The sequence below is a fragment of the Neopelma chrysocephalum genome, unplaced genomic scaffold (assembly GCF_003984885.1).
Source record: "Neopelma chrysocephalum unplaced genomic scaffold, ASM398488v2 Primary Assembly neopelma1_98, whole genome shotgun sequence".
Lineage (NCBI taxonomy): Eukaryota > Metazoa > Chordata > Aves > Passeriformes > Pipridae > Neopelma > Neopelma chrysocephalum.
In genome coordinates this window covers 1861903-1885008 of record NW_020897761.1, presented here as the reverse complement: position 1 = coordinate 1885008, position 23106 = coordinate 1861903, and the positions used below count along the sequence as shown (strand labels likewise).

General features: G+C 46.7%; 1 protein-coding gene across 1 annotated transcript in view; it reads left to right on the top strand.

Annotated features, from left to right (window-relative positions):
- ACBD6 (acyl-CoA binding domain containing 6) overlaps positions 1-23099 on the top strand; it is an 82669-nt gene extending 59570 nt beyond the window's left edge. Inside the window, exons 7-8 of the mRNA XM_027694838.1 lie at positions 18619-18649; positions 22748-23099. Coding sequence (XP_027550639.1) covers positions 18619-18649; positions 22748-22902 — 186 coding nt within the window. The 3' untranslated portion in view covers positions 22903-23099. The remainder of the gene's footprint in view (positions 1-18618; positions 18650-22747) is intronic.
- The last annotated feature ends 7 nt before the right edge of the window (positions 23100-23106 follow it).

Sequence of the window (23106 nt, the reverse complement as noted above, 5' to 3'; positions counted from 1 at the left end):
GTACCTTTGGCACTGCATCATTTTGTGGTTTGCCTGGGTGGCCAGACCATACAGGCAGCAGCTCTACATCTAAGAGTGACTCTAATGAGGGAGATTCTGACAGGTTGGATTGATTTAATTGATTTAATAATCAATTTAAATCTAGTTCTTGGTTATTTTTCTAAGGAAAGGTTGATTATCATTGGTTAGTAGTCATTAAAATATGTTCATTTGCAGCTAAATATAGCCTTTATAGTAAATTTAGTTCTTCGTTTGCTAATCAGATACACAATGTCTGTCCATGTTTGCTTAATTATGTAGTTTAACCCAGTCTATTCACATTCTTAATTTTTACATTTGAATCAGGCTGGAAAACAGCAAATGAAACATTTCTTCTCTGTTAGACTATTAGTTGTTTTGTTTTGTCTTGTGCCCAGGTACGTATGAATGGAATTAGAATTTAAAAAATTTTTACAAGGAAATTTTCAAATGCTTCTTAAAAATAAATTAAAATCACATCATACATATGATGGGTTTGGTTTTGAAGAGAAAAACTAAATAGAATTTTCTTTGTATTTATGAATAACATACTACTTAAAGAAGATGATGGCACGTTCAAGTAGTCAACTTTCCTCCTCGAGTTTTGTTAACAAAATCAAGGATTTTAGGAGTAAAATGAAGGAGCAACTGGAGAAAGACGATGGCCTGACATAGCCTTTAATTCTGTCATTAAGCATTCAGTGTTTGATAAAGTTTTATCCTCTTTTTTCATGCTGTCTGTTGTCTGCCCTGAGACTTTGGGCTGGACTTTGGCTGCCTAAGCAGCACACTTCCCATGTTCCAGGCCAACTGAGAGTGGAAAGAACATGCCGTGCATTCAGCAACATAAATTATAGAGAAGTGTGCCTAAAGCCTTGCCATGACTTTCCTGCAGGGTTCTGCAGGATTCTCCTAATTTCTTGTCTTCTAAAAGCTACTCCTTCAGATTTAGTGGGTATTTATCACTCAGATACTTTACCTTTTTACAGTTCTCCCACGCTACAGGCACGGCTGTTGTATACAAAAGCATGTGATCATTCTTTCCATTTTCTCAGGATTTTAAAGCTAGTAGATCTGTTGTCTCATACTTAATTTTTATCCATTAGTAGTCCAAAGCTGGTCTAATAGCTCAAAAGAAGTTATAGAGTGACTTACCTGCTCAGTAGGTTTGACTTGATTTAGAAAGTAGGTATCAGGTGTGTGCTGCTTGAAGACATGTATCATTTTTCACTGAACTGTAGGTATTTTATGGAATTGTATTCTGTTGGGCTATCACTTGGGGTGCCCTAACTTTGGATATATTAGGGAAGTACTTTTTATTTTAGCAGGGAAAAAAAGGCATTGAATTTCACCCTTCCCAGGCCGTGATTATAACCAGCATTCTTTGATTTCATAGGAGCTTCCAAAAAAGAATTGCTTCACAATTCCAAGTACAACTTCTTGTATAAACTTCAGGGTCCCATTAGAACCTGTGGAACAAATTATAGTAATTCCTTTTAGATTTTTGTATTCAATACATAATTGTCTCATTGACCAAGACTTGTAAAGCTGCCTGAGAGTGGTCTTTAGCAGAAGTGTAAGAAATCTGAGGATAACCATCCAGAAGGCAGGTGCCAGCCCAGTCATGATGGGTCTCCATAGCAGCTGGGAGAGTCTCAGTTCTCAGCTTATGGTTTTCACCTTAAGTGTTTCCTTTCCATATTACTAAATGAAGGCAAGAATCTCACTAAATGTAGGCTTAGGTGAAGACAGATCTTACAAGAAGAGGGAAGAAAAATTGTGGAAAAGGACATCATGTCCTGATAGTCACAGCGTAGCACTGGGAGCTCAGCATCCTGAAACTAATCCTGGCCATGGGCTGTGCTCCTCATTTGACCTTGAGCAAGTCAGACAGTGGGGTTTTTTTGTGTGTCTCACTTTCTGTAACTAACATGGGAATACTATGTGCATATATCCCTGGGTCTTGCCTAGATTAATAAATCAATATTTGTAAAGTAAGGCTTGATAAATGCTAACTGTGTTAACACGTGTACTTCAGCCTTGCACAGAACTTTGGGAATGTGCCTGCATTTCTGCTCTGTGAGTGGATAAGGTATGTAGGGGCTCTGGGCTGGGGTGGTCAGCAGTGAGAGAGACAGGTTTGGGTCATTTTCTTCCTCCCAAGGGACTGCCTGTAGCACATATCTGCAAGAAGGTCTTGAATACAACTTTTCCACTTAACATGCTCCCCCATCACCCACAGTCAGCAATGAGATTAAATTCTGTGCGACTGCAGAGGACGTTGCATGATTAAAATCCTCTTTTAGAAATTAATATGTACCGTCGCTCCACAGTCCTGTGCCTCCTCCCGGAGAAGGGTATTGTCTCCTGAGCACTCAAGGTGTGAAAAGCCACCCAGGGAAGCTGTCTATCTTTGAATTTTATGCTGTTGCACAGTTGCTCTGATGGCAGCTACGACTGCATAAAAATCACAGGGACTTCTCCCTTCACAGGGTCACGGGATGTGGGGTGAGTTTTGCAGAACAATTAATGGAATATGAAAAGGAGTGTGGGAACTACAAGTCCTGGTTACAGGACTTCAAGTTCTGTAGGAAAGGTTTGTCTTAGAAAAGGTTTCCTGAGGGAGAAGGATGGTCAAAGTCAATATTCACCCCTTCTCCTTAGGAAACATCTCTCATAACTGGGTGTTCTGGAAAAGAAAAACAAAACTCTGTCCTCAAATATTGCCCAGCTCTTCCTTACCTTGCTGCCTGTATCAGCCCAGAGAAATACAGTAATCAGTGCATTTGTAGATGCAAATTGAGCCTTCATTAGGCATCAGACATTGATGCAGCCCACAGAAGGGCTTTATACTTGCCAAAGCTTAGCAAATTAGGTATGCAGGGCCACTACATTTGGTACAAACTGAAGCTCTTGCGCCATCATTTCCATTCTGCTTTAGATGCTGGGAGGCTTTGTGGCATGACCAGGAGGTGCAGTAAGGTGATTTATCCTGGATGGAATGATGGCTTTCTGGAGGAGCTCTTCAGGAAGCAGCATAGTTGAATATCCATGTTTAGCATGGCTGGGAGGCTTCCTTTTGCTTTGGGGGGGGGGCTGCAGCACAAGTGGCTGACTTTGCTGAGAGATCTCCCTTTCCACTCACATCCTTGGTGGCTGCAGCACAAAACAGCCAATGTTAGCCCATCCCACAGATGTTCCCTGTTAAATAGACACCTAAATGTGATTCCTGACAATGTAAAGCAGGCAGATGCTCTGGATCCCTGCTTCAGGCCTCGTTGGTAAGTGCAAGTATATTTGCTGGTGTCAATTACCCACCAAATGACAAAGTGCTGATGTTGCCAGCTCACCCCATGGGGCTGGTGTTCCCTGAGTTCTCCTACACCTGCAGGGACACCTCAGTGGACAGGGGTTTGCCCTACCAGGCTCTGTGTCTCCTTCATTAAAGCTTTCCTACCCCAGCCCTTGCCAGCTGGGATAGAAAGGGAGAATAGCAACTGTGCCTTTTTTACAGCAATTCATATTTTGTTTTAGATCTGGCTTGGTGGAGACTGAAGGACATTCTCAGGTTTGTTCAGGGCTCCTTCAGCTGCAAGAGATTGTTTTAGGTCACTGTTAATAGATGGAAATCAGTGTGGAGGATGTTGGTCTATTCCCCTTTATCATTCTTTTATGGTACATAAAGAAAACTTTGAGATTATTTGTTTATTTAAAAAGGAAGGGGGAGAATTCATCTTGTTTAAAGACAGAAGTTGTTTTTATCTGTGAATTTTTTCTAGCATATATTTAAGAGTTCATAAAAATATGTATTTGAGATGGAAGAAATCTCATTTAGTGGGATGATCTTTCATTTGAGAGTGTGTAAAACTGGCTTTACTTGCAGTTACTTTTTGCCTGGCATTTGAGTTTAAAATGCTGTTGTTAGAGCACTCTTCCACATTGCCTTCAGACAGCACTTCCACTCTTGTTGCCAAGGCTTTCAAAGATTTCCTGTGAAATTAGGTTTTACCAGGTTAGACTTTTTTTAACTTAAAAAAAAAAAAAGTAGGAGAAGTCTTTAAAAAATGTAAAGGTTGCAAATGTTTTTCTTCCCTCCATCAGTAATAGTGAGCTTTTTAAATATTGATCTTCTTCTGGACTATTTTCCCTGCCAGCCTCCCATTGTGTTTGATTCCTCTTCCTCTGAAGTACTTACTCCCTGTTTGTATCTGATAGGATCTTGGGAATCAGATGCAATTTGGGCATTGTACATGGTGGCTTTAAGGCACCTCTGTGTTTTTAGACTGTTCTTTTTTGTGTACAGACAGTGAAGTTGTTCTCAGGAGGTGCACCTGGTGCACAGGAGCTGCTCTCATCCCATCATTTGGTCCCCCTTGCCTTAACTCCTGCTCTCCTGACCTGCCTGAGCCTGGCTCACACACACAGCCCAGCTCCAGCTGAAATTCCCTTCCTGTAGTTGGAGGCACAGGGAAAAGTGCCTCAGCTGGAAGGCACATGACATGTTCCCCCTTTTACAGGTGGAGAAACTGAGGCACGGGGTTTGTCCATTCTCTTTGGCAGGGCTCCTTCTCCCCACACTGTGCTTTCCCTGGCTCCCTAGGGAAGATGGGCCAGAGCTAAGACTCTGAACACGGATACTTTTGCCACAGGGACTGGATTATGTGGGAGGCTGGATTTGTGCTTGCTGCTTCATGTTCTGAGTGTGCATTTCTGCTAAAGCCTTTCCCTGGCTGCTGGCTGGCTCCTGGCTTCCAAGAGCTCAGCCCCATTTTTCCTTCAGAAAACAGAGGATCCAGGGGAATTTATAAGAGCACTAACTCAAAGCAGACACGTGGTTTCCAAAATTGAATCTGGCTTTCCACGGCTTTTAGCAGAAGGGTTGATTTGGGTCAAAATTAATGCAAACACTTGCGTAGACCATTTAACGTTTAGTTTATGGACCTGTTAAGGCAGCAGGATAATCCCTTTAGATTACCCATGTAATTCCTAGTGAATATTTATTTTAAAGTGACTTCAGTGCCCTTAGTCATTAGCGAAGGTTAGTAATGCCTCTCACAGCTGCCAGGCTCGGTGCCACAGCATTTGTCAACGGGAGGGTTTCTCCTTTTCTTCCCCTTCTTTTTTTTTTTTGTTTGTTTGTTTGTTTTTTAACATTTCTCCAGCTCTTACCGGCTTAATCCCACGAGCTCACCTCAAATCGCAGGGAAGCACCTGAGCTGCCTTTGCCAGTGTTGGCTTCCACTTGGGCGAGGCTAAGGAGGGTGCCTAATCCCGGGCTTTTCTCCTGCTGTCTGCCGAGGGTGTTGGGTACACAGCCTGCGTGGGCTGTGGGGGGAGGATGGAATATTCTGTGGGTTCAAGGACACGCTCCCGCTTTAATGTGCGCAGACATGCTCCCGCTCGCTCTCTGATTGGCAAGGTTAACTCGGAGAGGCTGCAGCTTTTTAAACTGATTTGATTAGACCCACTACTTTATCCCATTCCCTCCCCCACCACTTGGCCCACCACCTCCTGATCCTTTTAACACAGCCCTTGGTCCAATAACCAGACGGTCTGATTTATTTTTTTTTCACCCCCTTTTTCCAATTTTCGTGCTGAATTTTGACATTTTGTAAAATAGATTATGCAGCCCTACAGGGAAGATCAGGAGGCAGTATCTTAGTCTCAGGGCTGGGTTTTATTGTGAGTGGTTGAGAGGCTGGGATGTGCCTCCTCTTCCTCACTCTCCTCGGCTCTGCACCTTTCCCAGCTCTCAGTGTGCATGTGTGAATTCAGGGACATAAGGTTTAAGGCTTGGACACTCCTTGCCCTCCAATTCCTCTTTTCTCTGCAAAACCAGGGCTGGGGAGAATTACATGCTCAGCCCAAATTAACATGGCACCCCAGGTCCTCTTCTGCTACGGTATGACGTGTTCACTGTCTTCAAAAATAAACATGGACAGTGTGGATAGAAAACTCCCATACCCTGTAGGAGCAAAATAATGGTGTATTTCAGTAGCAAGCATTACTAGTTGGGATTACTTTGGGAGATCAGATCACCCGTAGCTTCCAGGCTGGCTGACAAGTGGGATGGGCTCTGAGGGGCCATGAGAAGCTGTTTTGGCACTAATGCCCTCAGCCCTTGGGACAGCAAGGGTGGAGTGGGCACCAGCCCAGCCTTCCAAGGGTCTGTGGCCCTGTTGCCATCTTTAGCTGTTGTGCTTTAGCACGTGGTGTGCTGCCAGTTTGCAATCCTGGGCTCTGCCTCTGGGACACAGCTTATGTTTGTCATATTAAATATCTCAGGGGAGTTTGGAGCCTTGTGCACATAGGCACCTCTTGCCAAGTCTCTCTAGTCCTTCTATAAATAAGTAAATAAATCACAGGGTCTCCCAAGCCCAGAGAGCCCCAGTTTGCAGAACAAAACCACTGGAGAGTGACCAGCACTGCTGAATTTTTGGGAGTCTCAGACTGGTCCAGGGGAAGCTGCATCTCATCTCGTTATCACTTACCTATTTGTTCACCAGACCTGATCTAAAATGGTGTGGGCTAGTTGGGCAGCTTGGCGCTGGCAGGGTCAAAATCCAGCGACCAGGACCGACCCTGTGGAATCACCCTGGTGAAAGAGCACAGAATATAGACAATCCCCTACACACAATGTATTAAACCTTGACATGCTGCATTACTTAAGAGGTCTCGGGGAAAATTAAAACCCTTTTGACTGGGTTTTGCAATGCAGGGAAAATTTTAGTGACGTTTAAAAGGTTTCTCTTGTGTTCCTCTAATGGGATAAATAAAAAAAGGCTTGTTTTAGGCCAGCAAATGGGGGGACAATCCAATTTCCCTGATTCCATCAAGACACTCTTAAAGCATTAGCTTGTGCAGTTTTAAAAAAACCCACAACAGACTGACCCCTCTGCCTGATGGCTTTGAAAAGTGTCCTGATGTGGAGGTATTTATCCTCCACCACATGCTTCATCGAGGCACTCCAGCAGCACTCTGAAATATACTCCTTTGTTATTAAACTATTTAGGAGGACAGCATGCACAGGAGGAAACTCAAACACCAGTTTATTATGTACTGCAGCCATCCACACTGGGGCTGTGCTCAGAGACTAATGTATGATGACATGCTCTTTGAATTCAGTGCTTGGAAGGGGAAAAGGATGTCATTAACATTTCTGATCAGAGACTGAAACCTAAGTGTGCCCTTAACTTTCTGGTTTTAAGCGTAGTTTTGCCTCAATATAAATAAAGATTCCCCTGTGGAATATTATACTTGCAGTTTGTTTCCATCAGTCAGAAAGATTAATGTATCAACACTTACTCCGGAGGGGGCTCTGGGGATTGATAATGGGAGATACGAAGCCTTTCACCTCGAGGTCACTGGTTCAGCTCTGCCCCACGTCGGCCGCCACCACCGGTACCTGCCATCTGCTCCTCCCCAGCGTGGAATGGGCTGGGCCCAGTTCTGGGCCCAGCTGGTCCCAGGAGGCTCCCTGGGCTGCTTTAGTAGGAAATGGGATGGACCTGCTCAACTCAGCCCCAGATGTGACGGCAGCCCCAGCCCTGGGCTCAGACCGCGCACCACCAGGGAACTTGACCTTCTGCCACGCTTGTACAACCCATGAATGGTGAACCTGTTATCCCTGCCCTGTGCAGAATAACTCATTCAAAGAGTAGGACATCCCTGAACATAAATCTGTCTGTTATAAAGTTGGCTGCGGTTTTCCCTGGTTGCCTCCAGCTCCTGCTGAATTTCATTAGGAACACCTCTATTATACAGCACAAGGAGGGAGCAAGTGCTGCCTCTAGACTTTGAAAGAGCCCTTTAAAGTGAAGATCAATTTTGCATCTCACTAAATAAGTAATGACAGACCAAACTGCAAGTACTTAGTTCAGCTGTATTTTAATAGCACTGTGGCTCCATCGAGAAATTCCAGTTACTGATGTAGTTTGATGTCCTGAGGCAGTTTTCTCCAGACATTTTTCCTTTTTTTTCTTCAGTATTGGCACTTCATTAATAGCTGTTTGGAAACCTGACTGTCTGTGAATAAGCAGCACCAATAAACCTTTTCCCTCACTATTTATTTCTCCTTTCTTCCATCGGGAAACAGCCCCAATGATCATAGACTGAGTTTTCAGAGTCTGGCGTGTAGTTGTACATGGTGGTGGATGAGCAAACGAAAGAGCAGCTTCATGCCTTATAAAATAACAAATGGTAAATCAGCTACTAATACAATTCACAGAGGCTGCTAAAAGGCTGCTGAATGTCACAAAAACAGCAACCCTTTGAGGTGATGAGACGGGAGCTTCTTAAGTCAGCACGTGCAGTCGGCTTCTCCCTGGCAGTGGTCCACTTCGGGGCAGGATCCAGGCTCTGCTGCCTTCCCCCTCTGGCAGACAGCTGTGAGTGTGCAAATGTCCTCTCTAATTCCAGATTAGCCAGGAAGAGGAGTCCTCATCCTTAAGAAACAGTGCTTGGGAAGGAAAGGCTGTCTAGAGGCTGCAGGGCACAGCGCTATCCCGAGGTGCTCTGAGTTGTCTGAGCAAGGTTCCTGTCACTGGGTTTGTCTGAAGGAGAATTAAAAAAAAAGTGCCTTTCAAGCTGAGGGCTGTGGCCACTGGAAGTCAGCTCCCCTGCTAGCCCAGGCTTCCCCAAGCTCGGCTTAATAAAATCCAGATCTCATTTAATGAGTTCAGAGGATGGTTCAGGCCATCCCAACATGAAAAGTGCTGGTTTTGCACACCAAGCCAAGGAAGGTTTATGGGACCAAAACAAGAGTCTCTGGAGGCTTTATCCTCACTGACTTAGAGGAGAAAAAGCTCCCTAGGCCATTAGCAGCACCTCTGCTGCTCCTGCAGCACATTGTGGCTCTGCTTTTATTGCAGCTGTGCCTGTCACCATCACGATACCACAACGTCCCTGACAGTTCTCCAACGCTGCCATGAGATTCTTGGGCATTTCAGCTGACCCTGCTTTTGCCCAAATCAGGGGAATCAAACTCATGGGTTCAGACAGGCACTGCTTTAGCCCACACAGGGGTGGTTTCCCTGCTTTCTTTTGGATTTCTTCCTCTCTAATGGTCACTCAGTTGTTGGCTTTAAATGACAGTTTATACAAAGAGGACGCCCTGAAATGCAGAGTGGCAGCACTGAGGCCATTGAAGATGACAATTAAAAGTGCAACATCTCCTTGGCCACCCAGGGCTGTGGGTTCAAGCCTGCAGAGGAAGAGAGGTTACTTCCAAAGCCCTGAATCCCTTTAAATAAATATCAGCCAGCATTTGCCTGCCGTCAGCAAGGACTGAGGTGAACCGAGCAGTGGCAGCAACGCTCTCGGCTCCCGCTGTCTCCCGTCCAGCCTGCTAAATTTAGCAGCCTAATCAAGCTTCCTTCTCTCTCTTTAATCAGGTGGAGCAAGTGGCATGTTGACTTGCTGGTTGGCGCTGGATCCCATCCTGCTCTCGGCGTTCCAGCCCACGGCAGTGCCCGGGGCAGCCATATGTGGGGGAGCAGCACGACTGATGGGCCACCGCGGCAGCGCTTCCTCCTAATCCCTCTGCTCCCACCCACACGTGCTGTCCTGATATCCGACAGCCGGTCCCACGCGGGCACGGGGCCAGCGGTGACTTTACAGGCTTTGTGGCAGAGATTATTTAAAGGAGATTAACCCTTCTAAACCCCTTAGATTTTAATTATTTCTGTATGTATTTATAAAACCTGCAGTCTGCTAGTTCCAGGGCACAACTGCCCCAGTCCCCATCCTTAACCTGGATTCGTGAGTATACAGCGCAGCCATGTTACGGGGCAGGGGCTGGGCTGGACAGGGCTCACTGGACTTATTTATTTATTGCCATTTTGGAACAATTCACATCTGGGATGAAAATGAAACGTTATGGTTTCAAATTGTAAAAACAGCTAATAATTTGGATGACTTTAAAATACTAACAGGGCATTAATTGAATTGTTTGAGTCAATGCAACATCTCTCACTAATTATTTTGGTTTGGTTCTGTGAACATGAAGCACTATGTACGTCTCTGAAGACAAGGCTCTCTGTAGGGCTGATACACTGGAAGCCAGGAGAGGAAAGGCCTGTTTCTTTCATTCAGTCTGCTAGCAAGTATTTTATATGTATAATGATGCTGTGAAATCATGAAGTCCTGAAAACTGTCATGGCTAACAGGTACTGGAGGGGGGAAAGCAGGGAGGGAAAAAAGGGTGTGCACCTCCATCCTCTCATGCTTTCTCTCCTATTAGTCATGTTAGTCAGTGCTGGGCTAATTAGGTTGTTGGAGTAAAGGAGTGACAGAGGGAATGTTTCTACTCTGCATGCAAGCTGTAAAATCTAAATGCAAGTGGAAATATCCTATTTCTGTTTCACAGCACAACCTGGCTTATTTCAGGTGATGCACACCTTACGATCTTTAAATGTATAGAGAATCATAGACTCCTAGGAGGGGATTGGAAGGGACCTTAAAGATCATCTCATTCCAACCCCCTGCCCTGGCCAGGGACACCTCCCACTAGATCAGGTTGCTCCAAGCCCCGTCCAACCTGGTCTTGAACTCTTTAGGGATGGGGCAGCCACAGCTTCTCTTGGCAACCTGTGTCAGTGCCTCACAGTAATACCCTCACATGTCTGCCTGTTCTGTAAATGCAAGCATAAAAGGTGGCTGTTAGAAGGAAACAAACCCCACAGCATTATGGACGTCAGTGGTCTGAGAAAAAAAGAGGTCATTTTGAATGCATTTCTTAAAATCAGATGAATTTTATTTATTCTTGTCTCCCAAGCAAGGAAATAAATGCAGACAGTGCCAAGGAATCCATAAATAATTTTTTTTCTTGGAGAATCTCTTTAATATGCACACTGTCCTGCTTCTGTAGTAGTGAACATTTGACCAGTAGCAATTAATTTCTTATCACAGTCTTTCTATGAGGTAAGAAAACATTAGTGTCTCCATTAGGAGGTGGAGAACAGGAGCTCTCCCAGAGCAAATGATGTGCCCAGCTTCATTCCTCTGCCCCAGGGCTTGCCAAGAGCTGCTGGAGGGAGAGGGCATTGCAGGGTATTGCAGGGATACCTCTCCTGAAACCTGGCTGGGTGCTCCTCTCCAGGCAGATCCATCCTCCTGATCAAATGATAGACTCAGAAAATGTTCAATATCTGTATATTTCAGGATAAATGTCACTAAGCTAATGAATTTTCAGCAGCTTACTGTGAAGCATACAGTATTTCCTTTAATGGCAGATGGGAAAAGGGAGAAGGAAAAATAATAAAAGTCCCTGGTATAAATCTTTTCTATGTAGAAAGGATGAAAGGAGGGTTTCTTACTGAACCGACCTTACGGAAAATAGCGTGTGATCCCATAGCATGTAGATTATTAGGCAAAGTGTCCCAAAGGTTAATATATCTCTTCTCATTAAAATGGGTAGGATCTCCAGCTGAAAGTCCTGGACCCGTGTGTCCAGCCCTGGGGAGGGGGAGTGGGAAAGCAAAGGGTTAAATTTCGGGGCTGTAGAAGCAGATTGTGTTTTCCTTCTATGATGTGGGCTGACAAGACATCAGTATTCTATTCATCTGTTGGGAATTAGGCTGTTAATCCAATCAATGACTCTTGAGCTAGCTGCAGCCTGCCTCCCCACTGGGGAACAATCGGATCAGACGGGAGATTGTTTAAGAGCACAGAGCGGTCCCGGTGTCAGGTGGAATTTCCAAGCGTTCCCTAGTGAATTGGGGATGGGAAAGCTGTCTCAGCCCATTTATCCTGCCCCTTAAATAACCAGGTATCTGCCTCAGCCACACTAAAGTGATAAAGCAGTACAGGAGCGACTAACTTTTACACGAGGAGGGGGCAGGGAAGCACCCTGATAGGAGAGATTTTGGGATCTTGCCCTTTGGAATACCATCCTGTTCACAGCCTGGGATCACATTTGCGTGGTTTGTCGGAGTGTGGCTCAGCCACGGCGCCGTGACACTTGTTACAGCTTTAGGCATTGACTTTTCCAAACACATTTTTGATCCCCGCAGCTTCCTGGCAGCTTTTCTATTGCACCAACACACTCGTTTGATGACCAGCAAGATGCCTGGTGCTGGAAGTAACAGGCAGTAGCAAATATTCTTTGGATAACCTATAAATATGTCCAAACACACAGCTGTGCACAGAGTGCCGGCTGCAAAACAGGATGAAAATGCTCAGCAGCAAAACAGCCCTGAGAGTTTCGGTGCTGCTGAGTGAGCTGCTGTGTAGGTTCAGAAATCGGTTTGTTCTGCAATTAAAGACAGCCATGTCTGCATTGGGATATTGAGAGCCTGTATCTGTGCCAGCAGCACTACATGCTGATCATAGTAGATGTGATAAATCCCACTGAAATTGCACTTGGAAATATAGGTACGGCACCAGTTAGAAAGTAGGGCGATGAGGGATTAGCGTAACCCTGGCACACTGAACTCCTCAGGCTGGGGGCGTTTGGGTGCATTAGCAGATGCAGACTCCGGGAGGGAGCCAGTGGTGCTTCCTGGGCATCCTGTTCTCTCTGAGCTTTCTTAGAGCTGCTTTTAACTCCAAATTAGTGCTCCTAGATGAACCACGAGTATGAGCTCTGGCAGCGAATACGAATAGGGAGGTCCCCAGGCAGAAAGATCCCCAGCTCGTAGGCTTGGCTTTAAAGGGCTTCGACATCCCTCTTCCCTTGATCATAATTTTGAATCAAACAAAAGCTAATGCAATTTTCCTTGCCTTTCAGTAGCAGATTGTGCTGTAAGGGTTCATGCCATTAGAAATGTAATAATTGCTTCTCTATGCAGATCTAATTTATCTGTGAGGCACTTAGAAGATAGGCCAAATGATAGCCTGGCAGTAGACTCTGGAGAAGGGCCCAAGAGGTGATGATAAAAATCTGTCTAGCACCTTCCATCCTCAGGGATATCTGCCCGGCACAGTGCAGGAAAAGGCCTGAATGGTAGGAAGGGGGCAGAGGAGAGAGCTGAGAGCTCTTGGGGAGGGACAGCTCAGTAAGAGAGGGGTCCCTGCCAAACCTACCCACATGCAAGGGGAGGTGGAAGTTAACTGAGGAACCAAACTTTGAAGATACCCAAGCCCTGCACTTGCCAGCCTGGGCTGTTTGCAATCCCCAAATAACAGCTGTTCATGACCAGTGCATGGATTTTGGGTTTTCTTCTGCCAGAAGTATGGTATGTCCCATCCTTGGGGAATGCCTGAGCTGCCTTCAAGCTGGGACCAAAGGTGCACCTGGTGATGTCTCACAACAGCCTATGCCAACATTAACAACCATAACCTTACAAGCACTTCACAAACACCAGCCAACTAATTATCCCCATATGGGCCACCTACTTAAAACACCTGGTGAAGGTGAGCAGTCACAAATATATTTTGCTTTAGCAAAACCAAAAGTAGGGAGAAAACATAAAGATCTGCTTTATTTTTCTGGGATCAGAGCTATTTGGGATCCTAGACTTTGGCACAAAGCTGTTGGATGGTCTTGTTTCTCAAATTGCACTGATGCTGGCATTGCTTTAAGGCTCAGGAGGCAACTAAAAGCAAAAGTCTGTGTGTATGTGGGTGCACACTGGCTTAAGATATGGATTTTAAAGGAACAGGATCACATGTCAAACTAAACCATCACTTTTCTATGCCAGCGTTTGCCACTCCTCTATCTGCTTCACTTGGGCAAGCATTTGACATGTATTAATGTACATGTACAAACCCAGTCTGCTGCATTCAAAAACAGTGTGAAAATGAATATAAAGGCTGGGTTAAGGCCACCTACTGAATTGTTTGATGGAGTTCAGACTGGTTATTTTAACCCCCATTGCCTGGTTTTACGTATTCATGGGTATTAACATGTAAACTCTGGTGTGCTTTTAGCTGTAGCCTCACCCTCAGTCTTGTTGGAGATAAAATTTCTGAGAGAGAATAAGAAGATGATGAGGTTAAAGTAAATTGTTGGGAAGTTGAAGTCTAAAGTGGAAATAAATGAGAAATAAAACCCTTTTTAAAAGTGGAGGGAAGTATTTTCTTGCTATTTTTCATCTCCCTGGCTTGAGTGAGTGTGTGTCGTGAGGCTGCAGAGATTTATATTACAGCTCCTAAGCACCAGTGCTTGTTCAGAGGCTGTATTATTCTGGCCCTTTTTATTCACTCACCTTCTAAAGATGTAGTGTAAATATTTATCTTCCCTCTGGCCCATCCGTGCTGCCCAGGACCCGGCGCTGTTAAACACTCTTATCACCGCATCGTTCTTATCTCCTGCGATCCCTGCCAACATTCGGCGCCTGTCAATGGGAACGAGTGTGCACCTTGAAAGTTGCCACAAATGAACAGAAAAAGAGGTGACATGGGGGAAAAAATACCTTAAAATGAAAAGCAGAAGTGCTATCCCTCAAAGGGAAAGGACAGTGTAGATGTTTTCTGCTGTGCTTTTCATGGTGCGCTCACGGTGTCTGCGCTTGGGGATGTGATTGAAGGCACTGAGATGAGGCCTGTGTGGAGCAGCACTGGAGTCCCCTACACACCCTCATGCTGGTGTGGAGGCTGTCCAGCTCAGCATTATCACCTTCATCACTGGTCAGGCTGGACCAGAGCTCACCCAGGTAACCATCAAGGACTTGTTCTTCCTCTTTCTCTGCTAAGTGCTAAGTAAAACAGGTGAGATGCAGAAGAGGCGGCATCTCCCTTAGGGCTACCCTCCCTCTCACAGAGATTTCTGCACACAGCTTGTAATGAGGCAGGTCTGGACAATCAATGTTTATAGCACACTGTTTAAACTGTCCTGTGAAGCCACAGCCAAACACTGGCCAGTCAAGGTCTACTTTCAACAGCAAGAAACAGCAGCTATGTTTTATAGAGTGTACAGCATCTCAGCAGGGCTCAGCCGAACCGTTTCCATGTCTCTGCCCTTCAGTCCAGAACTTGTGTTAGGTTAAGCAGGGAACAGAAATTCCCAAGGAATGAACATGGGACGGCAACACCGATATAATCCTATCACTTATGAGACAAAATTGACGTGCAGAAGCCATAGTACCACTTAGCGGATAAGACAGTTGGTCCATCTGCGCTCGGTCCATCTTCTCTCATTTCTCTTGCTTAAATTTCTCAGGAGCAGCACAAAATCCTGTTATCCAATAAGTTATCCACTGGTAGTTGGATTTTCATTGAGTGACATCTGTCGCAGACCATTGCATGTAGGAGGTACTGCTGATTTTGTAGCATCTTTTGTTTGGATGGGTTTGGTAGACATGGACATTCAGGCTTTGGTTTTGAAGTATTTGGAAGTGCTCTCATCTCCCTCAAAGCTGTGCAGCTTGGCTGTCATCCTGCCATGGCCAGATGTGCCAGGAAGCTGTAAAAGGCATCCAGGATGGCACCCGACATTAGGAGGCAAAAGGAAAGCTTGGAGTCAGATCTGTTGTTGGTCAGTAACGTTCATGTGTGGGATTGAGCACTCTTACACTCGAGTGTGTAATGGTCTTTCTTTCCCTTCTGATTGTTTTCTGTCTACGTGTGTGGGTTTCTGCCATTTCCAGGAGCTCCTCCTTTCTATAGATGGAGCATTGCTAAAAGGGGTCTGGGACAGGCACCTACCAGGGCCTTGCAAGCCTTTACAGAAGGTGTATTACTGCTTTGAGCCTGGCTTTTCCCACCTTTTGTGTTGAAGTTCACTGAATTAGAGCAGGTTGCCTCCTTTTTAACCTGTCACAGTGACACATCCCAGCTAACACGTGATGATGAAAGAGCATTTCTCAGAGGCATCCTGGCACAGAGCAGAGCTTGGCATTGTGTGTTGGCCTCAGAGCTGCCCATCTCTTCTTCTGCACTCCCCAACATCAGCTCCCCTACTCAACACCTTCTCTTTGGTACATCTGCCGAAACTATCCATCTGATCACAATCAGCATCTCTGTTCCTTGATCACTGTCAGCATCTCTGCATTCCTCCCGGCTGTGGAGGATGCGCTCCAGGTGCCCTGCTCCTGACTGGTGCCAGCAGGGTGAGGCTGCACCAGGTTGTCCCTGTCCACTCACTGGGATCACTCATCCCAACAGAGGCACATCCTGGGAGAAGAACACACTGCACCTCCCTAGGATGCTCTAGAAACTGCTGCTTTCTGTCTCATGTTGGGAAATATCCCTTGCATCAAGGCCATCTTAATTCATCTTCTGCACACTGTGTTTCATTGCAAAACAAACATTTCCAGCTTCTCGTGGGCAATATTCGTCTCACATAATTCCCACAATAGGAGCTGCAATCCTCACTTTCACAGCCAATCTTTGATTAGTCTCCAGGTGTGACCGTTTTGCTCTGAAGGCTCAGCGTTGCCGTACCTGGAGCAGCCGGGCACGTCAGGCTCCGATTAGCCACGGTGCTCCAAAAAGCCAAATCAAAGAGGGATTGAGATCAGCAGCTTCCCGAGGGCATTTCAAGGCCTTTAGTGAGTGACCACGCTAAAGCTTTTTCCATTTACCTGGATTAAAATTTGTCACAGAGGAAATACAAGCAAATAGCACAGCATCTGAGGAGTGTAACAAATAGCATTTGGCCGGCCGGAACGCGCAAAGGGGGGGGAAAATCCGCAGCGTAAATAAAGTGCAAACCATGTTTGCATAACATTGGATTAATAGTTCTTTATAAAAACCACACTGGGATTAAAGACACGCATCTCCTATGCCAGGACTCGCGCTCCCTCCTTAGCCCAACAGATGCCAGGAAGTACATCTAAGAGAAATAAAAAGCCTCGTTAGATCCAGCCGGCTGCTGAAGCAGCAGTGCTTTCCACAGGCCTTTGGAAGAGGAACAAATGGCTGTAGTATCCTGGAGCAGTCCTGTGTGTTTTATAGGGAGTTCTGCAGCAAAGTGTTCCTATGGAAAGGGATTTCTGCTGCACAGCTCCGGTCCCATTCACCTGTGGGTTTTGTCGGCTGCAGTTTTGAAGGCGGCGATGCGGAGGGGAGCTGGCTTCCCATCCCCCAGCCCACATATTTGACATCCTGCCTTTCCAATAACTCATCTGGAGCGCTGCTGCCTCTTCTTCCCCAGCCCTGCTCCGTATTTTGCTGAAGTCAGTGCCGGCCCTGTCACTCCTCCGAGCAGGCACGTGCTTAAGGAGCTCTCGGGGGCTCTGGCTCAGATCAGTTACCTTATTAATGTGGAGTAATCAATGGATGCCGTCCTTGATTCCTTCAGTTCTTTGGCTTGCAGTATCTCTAATGACACCCATTTGCATTATGTCCCTGCAGTTTGGGCAGAAATAGGCTCCTGAAATGAGGAGTCTTCAAACACTGGTGTGAGTTCACTGATGTGAATGGAACATAGTGGCACATTCCTTTGCTTGGAAAAGACATGAAATGGATATTGAGGCAGCAAATGCCTGTTACATCTGGCTTTTCTCTTTTGTGTCTGTTGCTGTGGTTGTGTTGGTGCAATGTCCCAGAGCAAAGGGTGGCACCTCCCACCCTGAAACACAGATGATTCCTAGTTTTTCAGCTCAGCAGGGTTAATATCACAGAATAGCAGGTGGGAAACCAGAAGTCTCCAGCTATGGGTGAGATTTCTACCTGTTTTCCTGTTCTCCTTTTCCCTTTCGCCTGCTCCAGAATCCACAACAGACACCAGAATTTGCACCTTAATCCCAAAGATGATGGTAATTAAAAACTTAAGTCTCCATAGACAGATGCAAATAAATTAAGGAGGCAAAGAACTGAATTAGAGGCTAATCCTGATGGGGTAGTGAAAGCAAAGTGGCCAGTAATTCTTTCCTTCTGTTATTTCACCTGTTCTGGTGGCAGGACGATGCTGTGGCGGTGTGAGGTGCCTGGGTGTGCACTGCTGGATGTGCCACATGTGCTCTCTCCAGCAGAGCCTAGGGAGGGACTCAGGAGCCTGGGAAGGGGACACACTTCCCAAAGCACTGCAGCTGGTGCAGTGGTGTATGTGTTAAGCTGGAAGAGGGGTCTGTGTGCCAACACCTACAAATCATGTGGTTTGCTTTGCCCTTGTGCTGCAGGTGTTTCACAGGCATGAGTTCGGCAACCTGCTCATCCCTCAGCACTGTGCCCTTCCCTCACCCAACAGAACTTACCTGGGCTTTGGGTAGACCTGAATTCCAAAGAGCAGGAACCTAAGATTTATTCAGTTGGAGAAAAACTGGATTTTCTTCCCTCTGTGTGATCCTTTGTGCTAAAGAGTGCAGCACAGTGTCCCGGTGCTTTACCCTTCTCTCAAGTAGGCCAAGGCTGGGCTTGCACTGAAACATCTTGCACTAAAGCATCAGGATTAGTGAGAATCCCAGAGTAAGGCCATAGGATTGAAATCCTTCATTTTTATGGGATGGAAGTGATAACACTATGAACTGAATTATACTCAAGTCATGGCGTGATCCACGCACTCTTATGGGTGGATAGGTATTGATTATGTGTCAATATGGAGTGATGGGTGGAGGATGATTCAAATCCCAACTGTCAGGTAGCTGGATGTCCTGGTCTTTTTATCTAGTCCATTAAAACATTGCTGTGATTCAGCTTATTTATTTAAAACTGTGATTTACTTGTGTCCCCACGGCATTGCCTATACCTCTAAAATCAAGTCTCTCTCTCTTTTTTCAGGATGGGGAAGGCCAGACTGCACTCCATTATGGTAAGCTGCCTCTCAGCTTGGTTGTCCCCTCTTAACAGGATGGATTTGCAGCTGGAGTAAATGCTCAATGCACAGAAAGCAAATTTCAGGAGAAAAATGAGCAGGGAAGCTGGATTTGATTACCTCTGCCGTCAAATCCAGCACGGTAGGAGTAGGAGCCTTGGGAGAAGCAGCAAGGAAAACTGCTGTCTTCCCTTCCTTCTCCTCTGCAAATGTCACCTTAAAGCCTTCCTTTGCCCCCAGTTAATGATGCAGAGTTTTCCTGTTCACCTTTGCATCTCTAAGATGTGGTTGTGCCACCTCCAGACCCAGGAGTGGCTCTGATTAGGGAATGCCAAATCCCTGGGCCTTCAGGGAGGGTCTGTATCAGTTTTAACAGGTTACACAGGTGAGGGGAAGGGGATGACCAAGGTGGCCTTCACCTCTACGTGTCCTGATGACAAACTTGTTTCATTGTAGCTGAGAGAGCAGCAGCTTCTCTACTACCAAAATCAGCAGGGGGAAGTCACAGTTCGCATCCCTCCTACAGTTACAGGCTAATTAGATGCATGGTTTTATAGGATTCTTTAATTGAAAGATTGTCCTATCTCCAAATGAGAAGAGTAGAGACTGAAGTGATGCATGTGGTGCTGGTGTGTGGGGGAATATGAATAAAGTATCGATTTAATCTGGATCATAATTTTTTCCCAAAATTAAGACATAGCCAGTTATTATTTTGTACTCTCTCTTGATGCCTGTCACTGTAATTAAGAGCATACTTGTCATTCTGAAGTGTTTGTGTCTTTCTCTCTCTCCCTGATCTCTCCACAAGGACATTAACAGGATGGCAAAATTGCTTTGCAGAGCATCAGTCCAAAGCACAGCATTTGGATCTGGAGCTAAACTCCCAGATTCCAGGGCCCCTGAACTGAGACTATAATTACAATAATGTGTGATTTCTCACCATGTCATCTTTCCTGTAGGATACTCTATTTTTCAAATTCCTATCATTGTGACTGGAGTAGTGAATCTATTGCTTAGCACAGCGTTGTCCACAGATTGACAGCACTTAAAATGCCACATTGCCTCCTTCTCTGCCTAATTCATTCCACATTTTGGGCTTTCTCTCTCCTGGGAAGATGCTTTCCCTGCTCCCAGCTCCAGGACTGACATCTGCCTACGGAGGGGTGCACAGTACATGACTGTAGGTCGTGCACAAGCGTAGCACATATATAACTTATCCATGAGAATCTGATTCAAGCAAGGCCAGTATGTGGAAAAAAAAGGGTGGATGCATCACCTGAGTGTAAATTCTGTGGAGGTGGATCACTCTGGCTGGTGACTGAGGCAGCCTGTTTAACAGTCAAACGAACATAACTGATTTAATGAACGTTATTTCAGAAACGGTTTCTCTGATCCACCCTGACAGCTCAGATATTTCAATAGTGACAGTTTACCATGGTTTTCTTCCCAAATGCTTTAAGTGTTAAAGTTTTTTCTTCCCCCTTCCCACCTCTCTTCCCTGTATATTGTCTTAGGGAAGCCTTTTTGGCACACAGGTCCAGTGTGTCCATGGGTGCCCAGCTATTTCTGGTGACCATCACTGCACCCAGGCCATTCTCATTCCCTTACTTACTGACCTGATCATAAATCCCCCCAATCTTGGAAACAGCTTGTTAAATGAGGGACTGGTTTGGATTCAAGTGCCTGTTGGCCTGAATGGAACTTCCTGAAAACCCCCCAGTACCATTTTGGTCAGCACTTCACAACCAAGCTGTTAATTGCAGAGGAGAGGCGTGAGAGCTCCTATGAAAACTGTTTCTGAGCTGAGCAGTGCCTTCACAAGGCCTTCCCTTTTGTTGGAGGCTGTTCAGGGAAGGGTTAAATCCCATCAGCAAGGCCAGCGAGGCAGGCACTGCTTTTAGGGTGTCTGCATCCCTTTTTATGAGGCGGCGTGGCCTGACAGCTGTCCTTGTCCTGGTGACAGCTCTCCTGATTACAGCCGGTGTCAAACTGCATCCTGCTGCGGGTTATAAATCCTGCCTCCTTCCGATGGGCGCCGACCCCGGGTTTAATCGGAGGTTAAGTGGAGGCCATCCGGCAGCGCGGTCCGGAGGCACCGGATCACCAGTGGGACCCACTGCCGGGCCCACTCTGCCCCGGGCTGGAGCTGGGCTGGTCGCTCTGACCACGGTCTCCCTGCTGAAGGGCCCGTTAGCCTTCGGCTCCTCTCCATCCATCCATCCACTCGCCCACCGGGAATACTGAAATCATTGCTGCTGCCTCTCCCAGAGGAAATCAAGGCTTCTCCGAGCCGTGGTGGCCACGTGGCCGCGGAGTGGGCAGGCTCTGTATCCTCATGGGCGCCCCGGCTTCCCTGCAAAGCACCATCTGTTCGGCTCTGTCTGTGCTCTGGCAGGGCAGTGGGAGGGGATGCTGGAGGGAAAATAAATAATAAAAAAAAAAAAAAAAGAATTCATCATCTGAACCCTGAGGATTAATGGAGTCGGGAGGCGAACTGCGCTGAATGGAAATTCATCTTCACCCGTGCCAGTGTCAGGGCTGCCGCTCCGGCCCCTGACAAATCGAGGGTCCCAGGGTGCCATAAATCCAGCAGCTGTGCTCATCCCCTGGGATGTCCCCAGCCCTCTCAAGGACATGGGCTGTGCCCGACGGTGGCACCAGACGAGAAAGTGGCATTTCCCTGTGTGGGCACCCAGCTCCCCATCCCCAGAACCTGCCACCACAGCTTTCTTGGCATCTCTGGAAGTCTGATTTCTGCAAAGGGATGTGCCCCCCCGGCTCTTCAGCTCAGCCTCACCCACACCCACACCTGCTTCCTCACCAACCCCTTCCCCCTTTTTTCTTCCTTATTTTATCTCCAGTATGAGCTCCAATTGCACATTGACTTTATTTTAATGAGACATTGCTGGTTCAGTAGAGAGTTGCAGAGTAATGCAAAAGACTCTCTAATTACTAAAAGAGTCAGTCGGTTGCTTTATAAAAGCACCCAAAATACAATTAAAACCAATTGCTACCAATGCAAGAGGAAAGGTACCACCTTCACAACCTCATAAGGCCGTTTTGGCTTCTCTAGGATCTGCTTTGCATGGTCTTAAGGGAAAATCCAGGGTCTGGAACTTCTGCTGATATCAGCCAAGTCCATCTCTTAAGTGTTAAGAGTTTTCCTGATTTTCCTGGTTCTTTTATTTTTTTTTAGCATCCTTAGATAGGATTGTTACATCCTGGGGACAGAGAAGAGCTCAGGTCAAACTTGATTCTATCTTGGCAGAGAAAATCAGGGATTGAAAAATAGTTCCTAGTGGAGGTGCGAATGTGTGTGCCATGACCAGCTGTCCGAGGGCACGGACACGGCCCCTTGGAGCTGGTGCTCAGGGAGGGGATGGCCAGCAGCTAAAAACCATCCGAAGTTTCTGCAAGGAGAAATGATGGATGAAACCCAGGAGCGAGGCAGTACTGATGATGTCCTGCCTGGAATGTGCTGCCTGTGGAGCCCTGGGAGGTTCAGGAAGCAGGTAAGGGGCGGGGACTTACAAGGATGTTATACATAAATAGATACATTAGATACAGATATAGGTATAGATACAGATAAATGCATTATAAATTATTGGTGCAAAAGCAGGCAGGGAATGCTTTCCCAGGTGGCACTTTGGGGCTCTCTGCAGTGTTGCACCAGCACTCTGGGGCCCTTCCCAGGGTCAGTCTCCATTCCTGGATGTGAAGGAGCCCTAGCCAGCTGTGCCCAGGCTCCCTCTGTCTCAGGTGATGCCGTGCAAACCCCTGGGCTCCCGGCAGCTCCGTGTCTGGGCTGTGGGCTCTGGGGTGCTGGTTGCACCAGTAACACCTCCCCTGACTTCTGGCTTTGCTCTCACTCCGTCTTTTCTCCTTCCTTTGCACTATTAAATCCAAAGTAATACACTGTGTACTGAACACTGCCCCGAAAAATGATCTGCTGCGCCGGGCCAGGTGCTGAGACGGCGTTTCCTGCCTCCGGCACACTCATGGGAAGTCGCCAGCTACAGCCACCGCTCCAGCAGCGCCCATCACCGCCGCCTCGGGGCAGGATCCCCAGACTAACCCTTCCCTCTCTCCCTCCAGCTGCTACCTGCGAGTTTTTGGACATCGTGGAGCTGTTGCTGCAGTCGGGAGCAGACCCCGGGCTGCGGGACCAGGAGGGCTGCCTGCCGGAGGAGGTGACAGACTCCAAAGCCATCACTTCGGCTCTGCAGCAGCACGTCACCGGCGAGCCCTGACCCTGCGGGGGGACAGAGATGCTCTGCAATAACACCCCTTCCTCCCCTCCCCGCTGCCCTCCCCAGTCGCCTCGGGGCTTCGAGGGGACCTTTCAGAGCACTGGGTCTGGCCGGGCTCTCCAGCACGAGGGCCATGCACGTACCCTGGGCAGGATGGGATCAGAGTTCTGCATGCTCTGACATTTATCAGTATTTGAGGGGGGG